Below are 22,611 nucleotides of genomic sequence, written 5' to 3'. Positions count from 1 at the left end.
GTAAGTCGGGCAGCGTCTGTACTTGCACGTGCAACATGAACAGGCTGACAGAGGCACTTTCTTCAATATCATAGAGAAAAATATGCCCAATGATTATCGATCTATAATGCAATTATGAATAGAAATGGTCTCAGGGGCCGTAAAAAAAAACAAACATACAAAAAAAAAAAAAAACCTTCTCACGAGCCGGGTATGGCCCTGATATGTCGAAACCAAGGCCTATTGGCCATACCCGGCTCGTAGGCCTTGGTTTCGACATAAGTGGTGTAATGCAACCGCAAACGAGTGCTACACAACACAAGGAAGAATACAAACACAGAGGCTCGTAGTGACCAAACCTCACCAAATTTTTTCTAATTTTTTCGCCCAGCCTTTTTGGTTTTGGGGGGCTACTTGTAGTAACAGCCAATAATGTTAGCTCCATTTATGTAAAATAATTACAAATTTCTCGGCCTGAAAGTATTTAAAAAACAAACATGATAGAAAGCAACATGATAGTTCATGTATTTTTGCTTATTATTCAATTATTCAGGCGCTTAATAATACACTATAACCATTAAATTAATTTTTAAAGAACACAACATAAATAAAGTAATGTTTTTAGACTATTGGGGACTTATACAACATATTACTACACTGAAATTGAATTCAAAGTGGTCAAAAAGGCTAAGGCCCACACAGACTTTGATCAGGAAGTGAAATGACAGCCGTACAACTTCATTCACAGGAATTATGGCGTCTCTGTGTAGAGCTTGGCTCCCAAAGTGTCATTTCCATCACTTTATACGGTTTTTGGCAGTTCGGAGCATCTCCGCTGGGATGGAATCGCAGCTTCTTTCTCGCTCAGAAACACAAACAGACCGGTCAACCAACATCGACGCAACAGCTAGCATTGCATCAGAGATGGAAAACCGCACCGGCTGTCTGGGATCACGTATCACTCGGGTGAGGAACGGGGAGATGATTGGGTTCCTTGAACCTTCCCCGGGATTGGAAGTATGACTTAGAAACACATGATCTGGTTGATTAAGTTAAATGTAACTGCCGGCTCAGTATAGATATTGAAGGATTTTATACATTTTACTATAAAGGATTTTATACGATTAAATACAAGTTACATTTATCGAGTGCAATGAAGATTTTCACCGGGTAGGCTGAAGTTCAAAGACAGGTCATGCTGGCTTTATGCCAGTTTTTTTTGAGCCTCTTAACTCATCTTTCAGGTCTTACAGACTATTGTGTGTCTAAACTATGAAGGTTAGCTTCTATTCTTGGAACTAAACCATTTTTTCTAGGGTTATCTCGGGTTTTAATATTTTAATATTAAATTTGTTTGCAATCAACAGAGGAACATACAGTCGGTTGGTTTTTACATAAATGTAGGTGTTACTAAGTGTGGATTTTATTTTTTTTATGAAATACATTTCCTGGCAAAACAGCCTTTTTGGTCATAGGTTTAAGTATACAGACACCCCCCGACTTACAAACAAACGACTTACAGATTCCCGTAGATCGATTATTTTTTTCAGGATGTTGAAAAATATCCGGACATTACTGTAGGTTAGATTTTGTATGTGTGCACCTTTATCCGGGTAGAGAAAAGTACTGTAGTGCTTCTTTCCGCCACGTGGTGCTGTGAGAGGTTACCCAGCATCCACCCCGAAGCAGAAATCCGCCTTCTACTTCCTGCTTTGTGTGTAATCATAACAACGTGTACTGCTAAGAGAGTTGACGTTTTTATGGTTTAATATCTTGTGCATCCATTCAATATGGTTGGTGTAATGTGTAAGGAAGAGGCGAGCCGTTTGTTTTAAAACGAAAGTGGAATAAGAAAGCTTGATGCGGTTGAGAAAATGGTTGGAAACATCAAGATCAGTCTGAAAAAGGATACTGGGAAAATATAAAGCCGGGGTTGCTCACCAAAGTCGTCTTGCAGCCATCACAATCAATAATAATACGCAACCATGGTCCTTTTACATCCGTGAGTATAATAAATCCAACCGTGTAAAATATTTACATACACCAAAACACGCAATATTGCCGGCAAATAAAGGAAACAAATCTGCAGAGAAGCATCTGCATCGATGGACGTTGCTTGCGGTCTGTTTATCCCCATAATACCTGTTTACAAATACAGATTAGTAAAAAATGTTTTCTCCAGGCCGTAGGGCAACCAAACATCTTTTTCGGCCAATTGCAGGCTTTGTTTTTCCCCGCTTTAGCCCATGCGAGCCTGTAAATGCTAAAAAGGACCGGCCTTCTTTAACTCCGAATAACTTTGGCCAATAGTGACCGATTCAAATGATGATTGACACATTGGTTAGGAAATTAAACACCGGTATATATATTTATCAGAGCATACACCGCGGACTAATTCGCAGAAGGGGGAAAATCTAGTCGGCGGCTGCTTGCCTTGGGACTCAATATTGATCCATATATAAAGCGCACTGTGTTATAGGGCACATTTGAAAAAAATAAAGGCTTTTAGGTGCGCCTTATAGTCGTGAAAATACGGCAGTGTTTTGTGTTTAACAGGCCCAGGCATCTGTTTTGTCTGACCAGTTTCTCTTTAACAGGACACGGTTCCATCCAAACTACAAGACCTAAGCCTTTAATCATCCAAATTGCTTCGATGAACCTTGTTGGAATAATGTACATTAGTTATTCAACTTTACTATAATCTACGTGTATTATATGTTTGCTTGAAATATTGTGCTTACAAAATAGGATATTCTCACTAAAGTTTTCCACTGCACCCTAGAGAGAACGGTATGAATCAGTTACAGATTAGACCGCAGGCCAAGGTTCTTTCCTTAAGATAGCGTGAAGGGAGTTAATCAGTCACAATACAAATAAATTGTTGTGCAAGAACTGGTTTCAACTGGAACATTTAACCTTCAACCTCACACCTTTTCCCCTTAGCAGTCGAAACCACCTTGTAACTAGGGTGTTCCTTTTCTAAATAAAAGGCAAGCAGAGGGGGCGGCAGTAGCTCAGGAGGTAGAGCGCTCGTCTTGGGATCAAGGGATCCCAGTTCGAATCCCGGCTCGTCCGTGTTACATGTCGAAGTGTCCTTGGGTAAGACACTGAACCCCTAATACCCCCAATAAGCAGGTAAGCGTCTTACATGGCTGCAATACAAGGCCGCTATTGGGAAATGTGAAGCACACTGTAAAGTGCTTTGGGAAGTCATTGACTTGAAAAGCGCTATAAACATGCAGATCATTTCATTTCATTTTTTCAGAGGGAAGACGGCTTCAGAGTGAGAGGAGGATTGTACAAAGCAGCCTTCCTGTCACTTTCCTTGCAAGAAAACCATACACAATTCTCTTTGTCTTTTAGTATGCAGGTTGTTGTTACAAGTGTTGGGTTGAACCTGACAAGCCTCAAGTGTTTATCTTGGCGTCTGCGGCAATCTGACGTCATTATCCTGAAATGGCCGTGACAGGTGGACTGAGGGAACCGCTGACTGGCCATGTTACCATTGTTACGTTGTTGCTACGATTAAAAGCGTGACTGGAAGGATATGAGGCGTGGGAAGACCATTACAGTAGGGGATTCATGGAGTTAAGACGATGAAAGTGAAAAAGCCAGTTTTTAGATAGGAGAGGAGCCGGGTGTGGAGGAGTGGATGCGAAAACCATGCCGAGCCTCCCGAATCCAGCCCAGGTCACCAGAGACGGGAAGACCAGCTGCGGACCAACAGCTGGGAAGAAAGTGTATGCGCGAGAGCGGGACTGACAGCATACTTCCTGTTTGAGTTACTATGACCATCGTGCACACGCAGACAAAGGAGATTAGCACACTCGCGCTCCGGCTGAGGCTTTCTGGGAATCCAGACACGATTGCCCAATGTTAACAACTGAAGTGGGCATTGAAGGAAGCGATGAAACGCAGGCGCTATTACTCATACTAGAACAATCTGCAACACGTCATTAATGACACAACCTCTATTGCTTTCTCCTTTCCAGTAAGGGAGGCCAATCTTCAACAAAACTGCCTGCAAATTCCGTAATTCATAAGAAATACAAGATGCGGGTCAATCCCAGTAAAAACGTCCATAAATTATTCATTCGGAAAGTGGGAAATTATAATTTAAAGGGCTGTGGTGAATTCATAATCCCAAAGGTGAGAACCACCAGGAAAAGTATGTGTGTGTCTGTGTGTGGAGTCAAACTTTGGAACAATGAGGCCACCAAAGCCAGGTATTACTCCCAAAGCAACTGAAACTGTATTTCTTTCTCTAGTTTTCTTCTCTTTTCTTTTTTCTTACTTTCTTTCTCTCACTCTTCTGCTTCTCTCTCTTATTTTTAGTCTTTCTCTTTCTGTCCGTCTTTTCCTACCTCTTTTCTCTCGTTCGCTTTTCTCTTTCTCTCTGTGTTTCTCCCCCTTTTTTCTTTATTCCTCTCTTTTTTGTCTGTCTTTCTCCCCATTTTCTCTCTTTAACTATCTCTCTGTTTCTTTTGTCAATTTCTCTTTTTTCTCTCTTTCTTTTTTTCCATTTATCTCTCTTTCGGTCTTTGTCATCTCTTTTTGTCCATCCACCACTCCTTTTTCTCTCCCATCTCTCTTTCTATTTTTTTCCTGTATCTTTTGTTCTACCTTTCTCTTTCTTTCTCTCTTCATTCCTCTCTCTTTTCCTTCTCTCATAATTTGTCTTTTTAACCTCTCTTCATTCTCTCGTAATTGGTCTGATTTAGGGCAGCATTAGCTCAGGAGGTCGCAGGTTCGATTCCCGGCTCCTCTGTGTTATATGTCGAAGTGTGCTTGGGCAAGACACTGAATCCCTAATGCCCCCAATAAGCAGGTAGGCGCCTTTGCATGGCTGACTCCCTATTGGTGTGTGAGTGTGTGTGTGAATGGGTAAGAGTGAAGCACATTGTAAAGCGCTTTGGGAGGTCTGCATTGACTTGAAAAGCGCTATATAAATGCAGACCATTGACCATTTCTCTGTCTCTTTAATTTACTAATCTGGCCCTTGTGGAAATAAGTTTAACACCCTGTGCTGTAATGGGTCAAAAGATAACTGCCATGTCCAGTGTTGTCATTTGCCCGTGTCCCTGCGTCCTAGACGCATCATTTTTGCTGGGGACGCATCGTCTCAAATCATCGTGCGTCCCCGGGACGCAACCTTTTTGCCACAAAATTGTCATTATTACCCGATTGCTTTTTTTTAACAAAGATATACTGCACTCCAAACTTTTTGTCAGGCAGATGCGCCATTGTTGTTTTGGTCTCGCGGTTCGAGTTTTCGTCTGCACGCTGTTCTCGGCCAACGAGATCTCGTTGTGGAGTGAAAGGAAGTCGGTCTTTTTTTTTAGAGAACCGGCTTTTTCGGCTCAACTCATTCAAAAGAGCCGGCTCTCAAACGGCTCACTTGCTTTGATGATTGATATTACGAATGATGTTGTATAAAGAAGTTAAGAAAAAAAGGAAGTATAAAAGGAGAAAATAAAAAAAGACAGGTTTGTGGTGATCCCTTTAATCGGTATATTACCAACAATAATATGATGCAGAAAATGAATTGATAATTTGATGATTAAAACGGAATGAATAGATAGATTTATATTGCTACTTCGCGGTTCCACGTTCGGGGGTTCAGAGCTTCGCGGGTCTAAAAAATAATAATAAAAAAATAATAATAAAAAAAAAAAATAATAATAAAAAAAGCTTTTTTTTTTCTTAAGCATTTTTGAAGGGGCGTTGCTACTTTGCGAATTTTCACTTTTCGCGGGTGGTTTTGGTCCCCATTAACCGGGTCTAAAAAATAAAAATAATAAAATAATATTATTAAAATATTATTTTAATAATAAAATAAAATATATATATATTTTTTAAGCATTTTTGAAGGGGCATCGCTATTTCGCGGATTTTCACTTTTCGCGGGTGGTTTTGGTCCCCATTAACCGCGAGAACCGAGGGATTACTGTATATATTTGTCGTCGATTTACGATTTCAACCTGGATAAGACTAAATTTTGGGGAGCCATAGATCTCTGTTGTGACCCATAGATTTTTGAGCATGCGAGTCCCCGGGACCCATCACTTTTCACAGCTCAAATGAACACTGCATGTCTGTGGGCGTCAGGATGTTCCTAGTAGTTTACCGTAAGAACATTAGAAGACAACTGGAAGAAATAAAAGCAGAGGATGGGCAAAAGATAAAACCAAGAGGCTGCAAGTTTTAGAGGGCTCCTCCGCCCATGTCCGGCAGGCCGAGGGGGGGGGGGGAGCGCCGGAGGGAAGGCAGAGCCGAGCACGAGACTGATGGAAAACAGATAGGGCCGTAGCCGTTATAAATCACCGCGAGCCGAGCGGGACCTTGGCCTCCTTCACACATGCACACAATGCGCCGCTGCGCAGACGCGCACACATCTGCGCAGCGGGAAATGAAATGTGGCAACTGTGGTGAAAAGCCCGGCTGCGGGGCCCATGGGAATACATGAAAGAAAAACCGCCCCGCTTACGACTTTCTTTTAACGCTTCCTTCCAGTCTCTAAATCATTAATCAATCGACACAATCGTTAAGTTCGCCGACGATGCCACCTTGATCGGCCTCGTCTCTGAAGGGAACGAGGCGGCGTACAGGGATGAGGTGGAGTCACTGTCAACGTGGTGTTCGGAAAACCACCTCATACTGAACACCACAAAAACAAAATAACTGATACTGGACTTCAGTAGGAATGGCAGGAATCCAGCTCCAATCATCATAAAAGGAGACTGTGTAGAGAGAGTCCACTTTTTCAAATTTCTGGGTGTGCACATCTCCGACGACCTCTCCTGGTCCGCAAACACCAGAGCGGTGGTAGGGAAGGCCCAGCAGCGACTGCATTTCCTGAGAGTGCTCAGGAAAAATCATCTAAAACAGCAGCTGCAGGTGTCCTTTTACAAAGCCACAGTGGAGAGCATTCTAACGTACTGCATCACGGTGTGGTATGCTGGGTGCACGGCAGCAGATCATCAAAACAGCCCAGAAAATCGTCGGTTGCTCTCTGCCCAGTCTGGAGAACATTGCCTGCTCTCGCTACCTCAGCAGAGCAGAAAACATCGTCAAAGACTTTTCTCACCCCGGCCACCACCTCTTTGACCTGTTGCCTTCCGGCAAGCGCTACAGGTCACACAAAACAAAAACAAACAGACTCAGAGGCAGTTTCTTCCCCAGAGCCATTACCACCCTAAACAGACACCGCACAAAAAACTGAAAAACTCTTGCAAAAAGACTACCTCATACGAACATGTCTATGTTTCTTGCACATGTTGACTGCACTATGTTTACTGCTCACCTTGCACAATGTTCGACTATTTTTTTTTTTGCACTATGATGACTATTTTTTGCACCAAATGCATATGTTGACTAGTTTTTTGCACTATGATGACTATTTTTGCACCAAATGTATAATTGCACAACGATACCAAACTGTATTACGATACCAACTGTATGTAACATCCTACATGCCGTCATTTCTTTGTGTAAATATTGTGTAAGTTATAACTATAACCTTATCCTCCTTGTTTTATAACCTTATCTTCTATGTTCCTTTATCTTCTTGGTTTCTTTACCTCACTGTGAATGTGTGAAACTGGAGTGTCATGCCCAATTTCGTTGTCACAATATGTTAACCCATTTTCTAACAATGACAATAAAGCTATATTCTATTCTATTCTATTCTAAATCGGGCGGTAGTGCGGCGGCCCTTGGCTTACACGGACGGGAGGACGGAAGCGCACACAGTTACAATGACGTGAGAAACCTGTGGATTACACTAGATTCGCACATGTTTACATCATTGAAACTCGTGAAAATGAAACTAGGGACAAGTGTCTGAAATAACGTCTGCCCGGACGGCCAATTAGTCCCTTTTGGGCTGCTTGCCACTTGTACCATTATGTCCATCTGACTTCAACACAACGCTTAGGCATTCTCCTCGAAAACGACAGAAACTTCGCCAAAAACACTTGTAAACTCTTAGATCTTAATATCAGTGTCTGAAATAACGTCTGCCCGGACACCCGGGGCGTGCACCTTTTACATCGGTCTTGCGGGGGTACACAAACGCCAGCGATTCGGTGATCGCTGGGGAGAAGAAGCGGGGCAGAGAAGTCAGGCGCCGGAAAACAGGAAGCCAGGGGCAGACAGGCAGGATACTGAACAGGACAGGACAGACGGGATCGATAGCGGATACAGGAAACACGAGCAGGATACCGGACAGGACTCAGTACCAGATGCAGAATAAACTAGCAGGATACAGGTGAGGACGGGACAGGCGGGATCGATACCAGATACCGGACGCACGGGCAAGATACCAGACAGGACGGGACAGGCGGGATCGATACAGGATACACGATCAGGATACCGGACAGGATGGGACAGAGTCAAAATGCTTGCCTTGCAAGTGCAGAGGTTCGTTAACGGACTGACAAGGAGTGAATGAGAGCAGAGAGTTTAAATAGAAGGGAACCAATCAGGCAACGAGCGGGCACAGGTAAGGACAATGGGTAATCGTGACAAATCATGTGTTTTAGATTAAAGAAGCATCGTTTTGTTAAATATTTGTGCAGCAATTGATAGTGGACTGACGTAATACAAATCAAATGAGAAAAACAAATGAATAAAATGATATTCTTTTGTGTGGCCCCAATTAATTTTGGCAATTAGTATTACAAAAACAAGCATCCACAAAAGCAAGTTAAAGCTGATTTGAATTAGTAAATTTATAGGGATTTGGTTACGGATATTGAAGACCCCAGGAATCAAAACAAGGAATCCGGTCACTTTGATCCGAATGAAATGCATCGTCAACTTTCCGGTTCAAGTCCACGTCTTAATAAAATGATTTAAAAGCTGCTAAAAGTCCTTGTAAAACATTAAATAGCCAAGGAGTCCAGTAAAAAACAAATGACAGCTTCCATTATGCCCTGGCCAGCATGACAACAGGTGACATTGACAAAGCGTGTTTTTAGGAGACCGTTACGAGCCAATTGGCAAACAACAAAACCAGATTTTGTGTCAGGCGCAAACAATGAATCGGAGTGGCTGCCCACATTTCCTGAATAAATGGAATTTCCCAGTAGGCTCGTTTCTGGATTTAAATAACACAATCCATGCTGCAAAAGCTCCGATACAAACCACAACCGCAAGATACAAATCCGGCAGAAGAACAAACATCTGCTCATAAATGCGATACTAAGGATTGAACCTGTTTTAAATTCAGCCAAATCCCAAACATGGATCCGATTATTGGGATCTTGATCTTGTCTGCGGAGAGCAAACGGAGATATTGATTTTGTAAAGATAACAAAGTTCAAAGGTACCATTGCTTTCAGCATCCAAATTGTGGTTGTTTGTCAGTTTAGCCGCAGTGGCATAAGTCTGAATCAATGTTCCCGGTAATTTTCCTAACGGGTCTGAGCGTTCACACAAAGTCGGTGAGCAACGCTTGAAACAACAGTGAGCAACCATAATCCCAAGTGGGGCAAGATAATTCATTATCAAACATGCCCAAAACTTGACATCGAGTTTCCCGCTGTGCAAAATTATTTTTCTCTTTTGAATGAATTGACTCATGTATTATTGCAAAGGTTTTATGGCCTACAAACGTCATTTGTTTCCATTTTTTCCCCCTGATATCTTTTGTCGCATAATACTAACATTTTTTGGGGGCTTATTGAGTCGGTTGCACGATACACAACTGTATTTGATCATATTTTTTAGTGGAAATACAATGTTGGCAACAAGATTCACTTGATATCATTGGAAATTGTTTGAATGCAACACAAATGTTTACTTCTTTTTCCCCACTTTTTCATTTTGGTATTTTTTTCTTTTTTCTTCTATTCCCCCTTCCTTTAAGTCATTTTGTGCATAATTTTACATCATATTTGGTCATGTTGGGATTAAAGAAGCAAAAACAACCCGAAAGAGCCGGTTACTTTTAGTTTGCCGAGCCGAAGAAGCCGGTTCTTGACAAACTCTACTGACTTTACTCAACTTCGTTCTACTTCGACTCGACTTCCAAATACCGCATTTAGGACACAACGTCAGGGGAACCCGTGTATTTTTACCTTCATGCACTGTAACTTTGACTTAATTCGCTTCTTAATTAGTAATTTTGAGCCCTCATTTTTGTGTGCTGGCTAGATTTTCATGTGCGCAATTGCACACGTGCGCAGCTTAGAGGGAACACAGGTCTGAATGTTTTCAAAAACTAATCTTTTTGTCATCTACGCCACATCACATAGGTAATAATGATTTCCTCGTCTTCTGGCATCTAACCTACTTGTCTCCTGGGTGATGTTTGCAAAGTGTTCGGATACACAGTGCACGGATTCAAGTACACATTCCAGCAAACGCTCTGCCGAATGACATGGAGCGCATTTACTTATTTGTCCATTCCAGGCAACGGTCACTTTGACAGATACACAGCTGACAAAGAGCAGCTGCTTTCTACACAACTGCATTGTCATGCTTTCAACGGTCTGCGAGTTCTCACTGGAAAATGAAAAGGCATGCCGAGTCGCCACATTCCCATGAAAAACAATACAGAAAATGCTGGCAACTTTTTTTTACATTTATCGAACTAGAAAGTGTTGACTAAAGATAATTCATTGTTTCAAATGTGAAGGGTTTTCGTAAACAGACTGCTGTCACTGTCTTGTACCACGGACAGACTGAAGAGATCTTTTCTTCCTCATGCCATGAGGCTCTTTAACTCCACCCCGCAGAGTAAAGGCCGACATTAAACCACACCCCCTACATTGCATATTACCGAATTTTATTGCAATATGTATTCTGTGTAGCACTATTTAGATACTCTATATAACAAGCTACAGTGGGCATTTGCACGTCACACTGGGTATTTGTATATTGTATTCTTTTTGCTTTATTATTGTATTGTCTCAGCTCAGGGATGCTGCTGGAAATGTGAATTTCCCTGCGGGGATGAATAAAGTATTTATCTATCTATCTATCTAAATCATTAAAAAGTCCAACTTTCTGCCTTTCTGTACGCTGAAAACATTTATATATACAGTGAAGAAAATAAGCATTTGAACACCCTGCTATTTTGCTTTTTCTCCCACTAAGAAATGATGGAGGGGTCCGACATTTTTATAGTAGGTGCATGTCCACCGTGTGAGAGATAAACTAAAAAGAAAAATCCAGAAATCAAAATGCATGAATTTTTAGCAATGTGTTTGTGTGAAACAGCTGTAAATAAGTATTTGAACACCTGTGTATAATCTAGAACAGTGTTTTTCAACATTTTTTGAGCCAGGGCATGTTTTTTACATTGGAAAAATTAACCAAAAATGGCACTGAACAGTATGTTTAATTACAATATAATTTATAATACTCCCAGTTTTTAAAGCAGAGACACTTGACAATGACATAATATTTGCAGAAAATGATTGATAAGTGTTTTATAAAATTTTAAAAAGTGACATTGGATAATTTCTCACGGCACACTTGACGAAACCAGCTCGGTGACCTTGGGGGTATGGCGCCCGCTCCGATACTGGGAGGTTGTGGTTCAAGCCTCGGCCGAGTCATACCTAAGACTTAAACATTGGTACCCGCATTGGAACCTGCCTGGCGTTCAGAATTAGGGGTTGGAATTGGCGGTTTTTGGTCACCTAATGACTGAGCGAGGGGGCTGGGAATCCCCTCCTCTGAATCAATCTCCAAAAAAGAGTCAGAAATGACTCTAGCCACCTCCCACTAGGGGGATATGGCTGTGGTATATAACACCTGACCATCTCTCACGGCACACTAGTGTGTCGCGGCACAGTGGTTGAAAATCACTGATCTAGAATTCTGACCCTAGAAACTCTTTTAGTCCGCCCATTAGTAGTCCACCTACACTCCATGTATCATCCTGAATCAGATGCACATGATTGAGGTCGTGAGCTGCATAAAGACACCTCTCCAGACCTGAACCCAATCGAAAATCTTTGGAGGGAGCTTAAACTCCGTGTTTATCAGCAGCAAACCCGGTGAAAAACTCCAGGAAACGTTTGACCTCTGTAATAGCAGACAAAGGCTACTGTACCAAATATTAACATTCATTTTCTCAGGTGTTCAAATACTTATTTGCAGTTATATCACACAAATAAATCATTGACAAATCATGCATTGTAAATTTTTGATTTTTCTTTTTAGTTTATCTCTCTCACAGTGGACATGCAACTACAATGACAATTTCAGACCCCTCCATGATTTCGAAGTGTGAGAAATAGCTGGGTGTTCCGATATTTATTTTCTTTATTGTGCATACACATGTAATAAACTCAAAGTTTGGTCAAATGAATGGGTTGCCTTGCAAGTATTCTAATTGTACCCACTATTTTGGTAAAGTAAGAGTGGACTCACACAAGGGCCAATCCTGTGCCCGGGCCCAGTTGCCTCCATAATACTATATATGTCATCACATTGTTTGGGCAGCAATAAAAATACATTGTAGGCAGTCATTATGTGAGCTCAGCAGCACAAAGGAGAGCTAACTTGACGACACGGTAGCCCAAAAGAAATTATTTATTTTTCCTGGTTGTGGTCGTTCACTATATACGTCGGACACATGTACATACATTCATGATTACATTGGTTACATTTTGCACGGTAACTACCGTAAATTCGACTATAAGCCGCTACTTTTCCCCCTAACTTTCAACCCTGCGGCTTATTCAGTGATGCGGCCAATTTCTGTAATTTTTCTAACGGCCGCCAGCGGCGCTCGAGTGTTGCTACCATTAACTGCCCTGTCAAAGCTATATTATAATTATTAAAGCTTTGAAAACTCTCGGTGTACAGTCTTTCTTTGTAAATATGTGGAACCCATGTATAATTTGTATTTGCAACTGTATATTTTTGTAATGTATTTATTTGTATTTGTTTTAGACACTTATTTTGCACGGGTGAATGAAAAATGAGGAGCGGAACAAACGCGGGGTGCCGAGTTAAAGTGGGGACCGCTAAAGGTGAGGGACAGACAAGGAAAGAAGAGGGGGTAAAAAGTGGGTTAAAGAAAAAGGAGTTGCGCGAGTAAATGTGTTCATCTGATATATTTTTCCCACCCTTACCTTTGGAAATATACACTTTTGTCCTTGGATTACTTTCAACGGGACCCGGACTCTGCAGGTCTGCATCAAACCTTAAGTACGGGGATCATTTTCCGTTCATTTTCCCGGCTGTGATTTTTGGATTCTGGACTTTAATGAAGGACATTTAGTTTCAATCGCGGGACTTGAAGTCGGGTTTGGGTTAATTTTGTGTTTGTGTTACATGTTTAAATGTGGGCGCATGCGGCTTATATACAGGTGTGGCTTGTGTGTGCACAAAATCCGTTTTACTCTTAAAATGTGGTGGGTGCGGCTTATAATCAGGTGCGACCTATAGTCCGGAATTTACGGTACTCTTGGGGCTGTGTGCATGTATGGGAAAATATGTCCAAGCGTGACTTTAAAATCGGAACTTTAAAAGCAAGGGGTGTTCAGTAGAATACCAGAGTTAAGCTTTTCTTTAAATCCAAGTGGCATATAATAGATTTTATTTTAGGTAACTCAAAACCGTATGATAATCCTGGGACACAATTGATAATCAAAGGAAAGTTATTTGAAGCTCAATAATGTATTTAATATAACAATGTCATAGAAAACCCTCATAGTTTTCTTTTCTTTTCAATATTTGATACAATAAGAAACAAAACTTTTATTCTTTTATCATTGAAGTAATATTATTCAGTGTTGGTTTTCAGTTTAATTTGGCAACTTTTTATTTGAGATATTCCAATATATTTGTGAGTGAATAATTATATAATTGATTTTGATCAGTTTTGATATGAAATAATAATAATTTTGAATAAATTGCATAGTCAATGACCTACGATGTATGCCGATGGAGATTTTTCGTTTTCCGGAGTTCCGTTTAGTGGAGTGGATGACGTCACACGCTAAACCAGGAATCGGAGAGGTTAGCTCCGGTAGCTCCGGGTAGCTCTACGTTAGCGTCCGAGATGCTAGACGTGAGCCACGTTTCCGTAAAACACAGCAAACTGCACTCCCTGTACGTTTGGATGTTTTTCACCAGCACGGCCAGTTCCTCGGTCTTATTTGGTACCATGATTACGGGCTGTACAGGAGACTTATAACGCCGCTAGCCGCTTAGCCTTAGCTCCGGTACTGCATCCATGATAGGGTCCCCTCATCACGCCAGCGCAAGAAACGGTAGTGGCTCAGGAGGTAGATCGCTCGTCTTGGGATCAAAAAAAAAATCGCAGTTCGAATCCCGGCTCCTCCCGTGTTACATGTCGAAGTGTCCTTGGGTAAAACACTGAACCCCTAATACCCCTAATAAGCAGGTTAGCGCCTTACATGGCTGCACGGCCGCTATTGGGAAATGTGAAGCACAATGTCAAGCGCTTTGGGAAGTCATTGACTTGAAAAGCACTATAGAAATGCAGATCATTTCATTTCATTCAGGGCAAGGAGTTGATTCCTCGGATAAACTCATTTTTGTGCGTTAAACCCCATAACGATATGATAGAAAGTAATCCAAAGTGTACGGACGGCACCGAAGACTTAAAAAAAAAAACCCTGCAGTTTTCCTGACCCAACCATAATACCGTAGTGGGTCAAAGAAAACCGTACTCATTACGGCAAAACCGTAGTACTTGGCAGGTATGTAGTACTGCGGTTGTCCTGAAAAACAATGACATCACAACGCCTTTGGTATCTGGTTGATCTTTTTTGCATTCTGTGGTCTTTATCGAACTGCGGTATATGTCACTGTGAATGTGTACTTGTGTGTTAATCCTGACTGAAATGTGATGTTTTGTGTGCAGGGAGGCTGAGGGGTGGGTGGTGGACTCCCCCCTAGTGGGCCTCAGTGTGCGGGCCCTGTAAGCCTGAGTGAATGGGCCTAAATTCGCAGGCTCCCCACGAGGACGCGCGGCCGATTAAACTGACAGTCGGATGCCCATTGACCAGTCATCGAGATTAAACGCCGGGCCATCTCGGCCAGTTGAAGCACCTGGGGAGAGAGGCGACGATGGAGGCGCGGGGCAAAGGCGATGAGAAGGAAATGGAACGGGGGACGCGGCGACGTGCCGATACTCACTGTTACTCGCCGCTTCGGTAAAAGACGCCTTTTGTCCGTTCCAGCCTTTGTTGTCCATCTGCGGTGATGCAAAGGAAGGCGGTAAGAGAGATGTGTTCGAGAACAGACAGCTTTTTGCACGCATGTCAGACAAGTTCCTTCCTACTGTTTGGACCACAAAGAGACGAGCGCTCACATGCGAGAACCCTTAAGGAGCCCAGTGTCTGTCTGGGCCAGCTATTTAATCGGGGAGGTTTGTCAATGTTGAGCCCCCTCAAAGGCTCCTATTCAGTGTGCTCCTGGTGTGGTACGATGCATGTCTGACTACACAAATATATAAGAGGCAGTTTGAGAAGTAAATCATACTTGCTCCGGTGTTCTCGTTTGCCCGCGTCCCTGCGTCCTAAACGCATTATTTTTGCTGGGGACGCATCGTGTCAAATTTCTTTGACACGAAATTGTCATTATCATTTTTTTAACAAAGATTTACCGCACTCCAAACTTTTCGTGAGGCAGATCCGCCATTGTTGTTTTGGTCTCGCGGTTTGAGTATTCGTCGGCACGCCGATCTCCAGTTGGAGTTGTGTAGTGAAAGTCCGTTTCTTTGTAGAGAACCGGCTTTTTCGGCTCAACTCATTCAAGAGAGCCGGCTCTCAAACGGCTCACTTGCTTTGATGCATTATATTACGAATCATTATGTTGTATAAAGGAGTAAAGAAAAAAAGGAAGTATAAAAGAAGAAAATGAAAAAAGACAGGTTTGTGGTGATCCCTTTTAATCAGTATATTACCAACAATAATTGAATGCAGAAAATGAATTCATAATTTGAATAAGAAAATGTATTATTCTACTTCATTATATTTGCATGTATTTTTTCCTTCTACGGTGAACGTACAAGGAACTTCATTTTTGAACTTTTTTATATAATAAACCTCATTCATGTCAAGCAACTCAGTGTCTCACAACAAAATGTTCATTAACAATATATATGATATAAGGAAACACATGTACAATATAACATGTTAAACTACATCAATAAACATGTTTGAAAAAAAGATTTTTTTGTATTTTGTAAGGGAAAATAGGATGGTTTATAAGGGCATGGAGCACACTAAATCCCTTTTCAGAGGTAAAATGAAATCTGGATTGAGAAATGAAAGTGTGAGAGACAGAACTGGAGAAGTAGTGGAACTTAGCAAGCATGTTGATAAGAGAGTACTCGGATGGTTTGGACACATGGAGAGGATGGATGAGGAGCGAATGTTGAAGAGGATCTACAGAGCAGAAGTCAATGGAAGGAGACCAAGAAGAAGGCCGCCATTGACATGGATGGATGGTGTTATGAGTGCACTGCAGGGAAGAGGTCTAAATATAATGGAAGCTAGAGCTCTTGTTGGTGATAGAAAGGAGTGGAGAGGTGTTGTGAAAGGATAGTGGGTTGTTTGGACGCGTTCTAAGGGATGGGCAGGGCACTTGTATGATGCGGCAGGGGTAAACCAGTGAAAGTTGTCGGACAGAAGAGTGTGTTGTGTCACCCTGACCAGAGTGACGTGGACGCTTTTTTGTGTCCCGTTTCATCTGGAGGGACGAAAGCATGACCAACTTGGGTGCCGATGTGCTTAACTTGTTTGGGTGTTCAGGCATTAGCGTTGGCCATGGTTGATATTTTTTTCCTTTGTTATTGTATGTGTTTGTCTTGCTGTCGGTCACCCCTCTTGAGGGATATGACCAAGAAGGATAGATACATTATTCCATTAGTTGTTGCACCTATAGTTCTTTGCAGACCAATGTCACAAAATGGAATGTGCTTGACTTGAGGATTTTTACAAAAGTGAGGATCAAACAAAAACAAGTACCTCTGTTGGAGTTTGTGGAACTGTCGAGGCTTTGTATCCCAGCTGCAGTAGCATCGCCTCAGCAGCATTCCGTTTAGCAACCTTTTTGTTGGGCCCTGTTCCCGTGGCAACCTCTGTGTTCACCTTCACCTGCATGGAAAATGCACAAGCGACCTAAAACATACGCAATTCATCTTTTAAAATAAAATCTGCTGGAGTTGGATAGTTGGAACGTTCCCTTTATTGGATTAACTTTGATTCATTTGTCGCAAAAGAACGCTCCGTTTTCTTTCCCCAGACGGAGCCGGCCACATAATTTACACTTTGGGGAAGGGCGGTTTGCTTTTAAGTAATCCTAAAACAATAAATATGTCGACACTTAACGTAAGCAGATATTTCCGAGTGAATATCAAACGTCGTTATGTTATGTAAACAGACAATTACGCTGTACAAATAACAGCCTGTGTAAAGCAGGCTTCGGAGCACTAACTCAAAGTGCTCTGACATCCTCATTAAGTCCTTGCTTGAATGCATCACAAGGGCCACGAGCAGTGTTCCCTCTAAGCTGCGAGCGTGCAAAATTGCGCACTGCTCGCACATTCTCAGCGCACAAGAAAATCTAGCCGGCGCACAAAAATCAGGGCTCAAAATGACTAACTAAGAAGCGACTTAAGTCAAAGTTACAGTGCATGAAGGTAAAAATACACGGGTTCCCCTGACGTTGTGTTCTAAATGCGGTATTTTGAAGTCGTGTCGAAGTAGAACGAAGTTGAGTAAAGTTAGTAGAGTATGTCGAGAACCGGCTTCTTCGGCTAGGCTCACTAAAAGGAACCGGCCCTTTCGGGTCCTAAACGGCTCTTCGGGTTGTTTTTGCTTCTTTAATCCCAACATGACCAAATATTAAGTAAAATTATGCACAAAATGACTTAAGGGAAGGGGGGAATAGAACAAAAAAGAAAAAAACACCAAAATGAAAAAAGAAACATAAGGAAGAGAAAAGATGAAGGAAAAATTTAGAAAAAAGCCAGAAAAAAAGAAAAGAAAGAAATGTAGGAAAAAAGTAAATAGAGAACAAAAAGAAAAAAGTAACAGCTCGGAAAAAATAAACAATGAGATTTTTTTTAAAGGAATTTTTAAAAAAAAAATTGAAAAAAGAGGAAAAAAAACACAGAATAAAGAATAAAAGGTTTGTGTTGCATTCAAATCATTTCCAATGATATCAAGTGAATGTGCCAACATTGTACTTCCACTCAAAAATGTGATTAAGTACAGTTCTGTATCTTACAACCGACTCAATAAGCCCCCCAAAATGTTAATATTATGCGACAAAATACATCAGGAAATAAAAAGAAATGGATATCTTGTGAAAGAATTGTAAGAACAAACGTCTGTAGGCCATACAACCTTTGCAACAGTACATGAGTCAATTCGTTCAAAAGAGAAAAATATATTTGCATTGCCGAAAACTCAGCAAAATGTAACGTGATGTCAAGTTTTGGACATGTTTGATAATGAATTATCTTGCCACACTTGGGATTGCCGTTGTTCACTGTAGTTTCAAGCGTTGCTCACCGACTTCGTGTGAACGCTCAGACCCGTAAGGAAAATTAGAGGGAACATCGGCCACGAGCAAGCCCGGGTAAATGAATTGTAGAATAAACACCATCGTTCTTTAAAATCATAAACACAATCTGCTTCTTAAAAGACACTTCAGACAAGGTGAAACATTTTTTCTGTAACTAGCGACGGAAAAAAGACGTAAACAGAGACTTGTTTCACTCCCTGGGCTTAAGGAAGAGAACAATGAGGAAATTTAAGGAGAGCGAACGGGCCTCACAAAAGAAACGCGTATGCATTCAGAGCCTGATGTGCGTATCAAAGAGGCATGGAGAATAGGTTTGAGGCCGAATTACTGCCCGATGTGACGAGAAGCTGGTTCCACTTATGAAGGAATCAGATTAGGGCAAAAAAATACAAGAAAAAAATTCTGACTGTGAGAAAGAATGACAACAAGCTAGGACAAAATTATTAAGATAAACACATGTCACGCTTCATTTGTCAGAGATAAAAACAAATACAAAAATAAAGCCGAGTGTGACACTTGAAAAGGAAAATAATGAGAAACAGTTACGGAGGCTCACCTAATTACAAAATCCAGTTTGAACGCTGCTTTGGCCAATAAAATAAACGTTTTCTTATTAGAGATAAAAAAAAAAGTGTACTTGCTTGATAGCAGTGTCTGAAATATCGTTTGCCCGGACGCCCGGGGCGTGCATCTTCTACGTCGGGCGTACAACTTACAAAACTTGTCCGGTTTTGAAATTGTGGTTCGTTTGGCAATTTGCATACTCGGCAGCCAATCGTAAGGCTGCATCGAATAACTTCCGGACTTTCCCGAGCGTTATAAGGTCTGCATATCATTTTCCAAAACAGACGCAGAGAGAGCACCAAAAAAATGGAGAAGTGGTTAGGAATCAAGCCAAAACCTCGGCCCCAGAAGAAAGATACAAAAGAAGCTAACAAAATTGATGACGCTACAAAACGTACATTAAAAGTATTTTGGAGAGAGGAGTTCACGTGGCTTGTAGCAGACGACGCAATGCAAACATTGCATGAATGAAGATGAGGAAATACAGGTGCATACTCATGTCAGATGGAAAACAGCCATGTCCTATACATGCAATGAATGTTATAAGTAGATTTATCATAAATTTAATGTTTAAGTGTTGTTCTGTTATATATTCTGATAATCAATCCTTAATACTTTGCAACAATGTTTTTTTTTTTTGTGATTAGTCGTCTTGTCTTTCTTGTCTTGTGTTTCAAGTTGTGAAAAATGCGGAAGGCAACGTCTTAGAGTTGTCTGCCCTGGTGTCCGGTAACTCTTTGTCATGAGTTTCAGACACTGTTGACAGTTACAGACAGGGTTTCATTCAGAGATGACTAAGTTTTTTTGTTTTACCTAAATATAAACTTAGTTTCACATTCCTAGTTCATAGTAATAAGCACTAAATTGGGCTAGCTATTAGCATTAGCGACAAGAAGGCACCGTTGCTAATGCCAGTAGCCATTTCACCATTGCCACCTACAAGGATAAAGGCGTCCAAAGCGCTAAAATTTGAGGTTCCAAGCGTTAGAATCCCTAAAAAGGGCGCATTTCAGACTTAAGGTGCTAGCATTAATCACTGTAGCGCCATGTTCGCTCTAAGTTAGTGGGGATGAGGATTTGAATGGAAACTGAGGCCGTTCAATAAGTTTCAATAAAGGCACTAGGCATTAGCACTGATGCTAGCTGCTGTGCTAGAGCCAACAGTCCCGCAGTCCTGTTATTTTTTGCTAACTGCTACAATAAGTAAGCAACCACATTACAATAGTATCCACTGTAACGCGCCCCCCCAAAATTGTCTTTTGTGATATTCTTTTCATATTCAGGCTTGGCAGGACTATAAGGCACATAAAATTGAAACCACACTGTGTAGGGTTGCACAGAAGAACAAAATGACATATTTGTGCATTGATTGATCGGTCAAAAAAAACACTAATCACAACTGCAAAACTTTGGCTGCAACGGGATACGAACCGGGATCCCGGCAGGGAGGGTGCTGTATCCTATCCATTGGACTACTACAGATACAGACAAGAGATTTATATCTCATCATCACACTCTTTTTAGTCATGGTACCATGTTAGAGAATGCGGAAAACAGAAAGTCGTGCTAAAAGATATAAACGCAAAAAAATGCGAAAGGGACACAACTCTTTAGTGTAACTGATGGTGAATCATACTTTAAAGGACATTGAATCAATACAGTGTTGATATTATGTTGGTATTGTGTTCATAGCTTGACGTTTTCAATAAATGATTTTAATCATGGCCGCCTATATCATTGTCTTTCACAATGCTTAGTGTGAACTGAGAAAAGGTGAAACCAATTATTTATACCGATTTTTAATTACCGTATTTTCCGCACTATAAGGCGCACCGGGTTATAGGGCACACCCCCAAAAAATAGTTTTTGGTCCTATATTTTCCATACATAAGGCGCACCGGATTATAAGGCGCTATAATGGGAACGTCGACAAAACAGTCAGATAGTTTAGTCCAACTTATTACCCCCTTAACATTCCGAAAGCTTGCAAAGAAGCAAATACGTGTCTCAGACATGTACGGAAACAGTGTCTGTACCATGTCACCAATCACTCAAATGCATCGTTCCAAATATCATTCGGAAGGTTAAAGTCTTGGGATTTAAGAAATGCCAAACATTTCTTAGTTTCCATTTTATTTTTTGCTGGCAACTGTGTGGACAGCAAAGTAAGAATTTTATTGTGCAGGGAAACGGGGTTCTTTACTGTGCATATGACAATAAACACTTTGAATTGAATTGAGTTTAAAAATAGACTCATCACAGCAACATCAAGATCGTTCTAAAACAAGATACCGGGAAAATATAAAGCCGCATAGCTCACCTAAGTTCTCTTGCAGCCTTCACGTTCAATAATGATACGTAACCATGGTCTTCTTACAACCGTGAGTGTAGTCAATCCAGGAGAGTCAAATATTTACAAAAACAGAATAGTAAAAAATGTTTTCTCTATGCCGTAGTGCAACCCAACGTGTGATTCACATTCATCTTTTTCGGCCAATTGCAGGCTTTGTTTCGCCCCTTTAGCCTGTGCGAGCCTGTAAATGATAAAAAGGATCCGCCCCCTTTACCTCCGAATAACTTTAGCCAATAGTGACTGATTCAATTGATGATTGACACATTGGTTAGCCAATGAAACACCGGTATATAAATCCCAGCACACACCGCGGACGACTTCGCCTTCGGGGGAAAATCTAGTCGGCGGCTGCTTGCCTTAGTTGCAAGACTTTGCGACTTAATATTGATCCATATACAAGGCGCACTGTATGATAAGGCGCATGGTCAGCTTTTGAAAAAAATAAAGGCTTTTTGGTGCGCCTTATAGTGCGGAAAATACGGTACTTTGTTTTTTTAAAGAGTATTCTTCATTTTTCCAACCCAGAATGTTTTAGTCATGAATAAGAGGTTTGAAACAGGGTTTGAAAAAAATTCTGGTGCTTAGCAACAGCGAGAAGTCTCCTAGCACAAGCTCTCATCCCATGTCCATTTTAAAACAACGCATACCTGCATGATGAATTCCCTGCGTCGGGGCATTCCCCGCTCGGAAAGCAGCAAATATTCAGGCTCTTTCTCCTTCTTGGCCTGCTGAATCTGGGCCAGGCGGCTGATAGGGTTCAAACCCTGACCATAATCTGGTCCCGTCTAGAGGAAAAATTGACAGAGAGTGGGAATCAGCTTTCAATTATGAGTACTGGGGCTCTACCGATACTGTAATCTATTCATAGACAAAATGTTTAGTCCGAAATCCGCTTGGATTAAACTAAATATTCAAACTGTTACTTATGTTAAACACGTACAACTAGACGTACAATATGTTGTATTTAATCAGTGGTGGCACCACGTTGAAAATTCCTGATCTACGAGCTTGTAAAAACTGTCAAGGCACCGCTGCATAGTCTCTTATAGATCATATGAATTCGCAAAGCTCTATATAAAGTATACAAAAGTACATTTGTGTTTTGCTATTAATTGTGGAAAACTACTATCTGTGGTTGAATTAATACAAATCCTCATCCTTTTGTAAAAGGATAGTGGGATGTTTAA

The 22,611-nt window shown here is 41.2% G+C and overlaps 1 protein-coding gene across 1 annotated transcript in view; it reads right to left on the bottom strand.

Annotated features, from left to right (window-relative positions):
- stau2 (staufen double-stranded RNA binding protein 2) overlaps positions 1–22,611 on the bottom strand; it is a 169,198-nt gene that overhangs the window by 98,004 nt on the left and 48,583 nt on the right. The window contains exons 9-11 of the mRNA XM_088322111.1: positions 22,072–22,209; positions 16,944–17,072; positions 15,109–15,166 (exon numbers count right to left, since the gene is read on the bottom strand). Of these exons, the coding sequence (XP_088178237.1) occupies positions 15,109–15,166; positions 16,944–17,072; positions 22,072–22,209 (325 nt within the window). The remainder of the gene's footprint in view (positions 1–15,108; positions 15,167–16,943; positions 17,073–22,071; positions 22,210–22,611) is intronic.

This window comes from Urocampus carinirostris, chromosome 18 (genome assembly GCF_059441175.1).
Source record: "Urocampus carinirostris isolate Australia breed hairy pipefish chromosome 18, RoL_Ucar_1.0, whole genome shotgun sequence".
Lineage (NCBI taxonomy): Eukaryota > Metazoa > Chordata > Actinopteri > Syngnathiformes > Syngnathidae > Urocampus > Urocampus carinirostris.
Note: the sequence above shows the minus strand (reverse complement) of the source record. Positions and strands in the feature narration are given on the sequence as shown.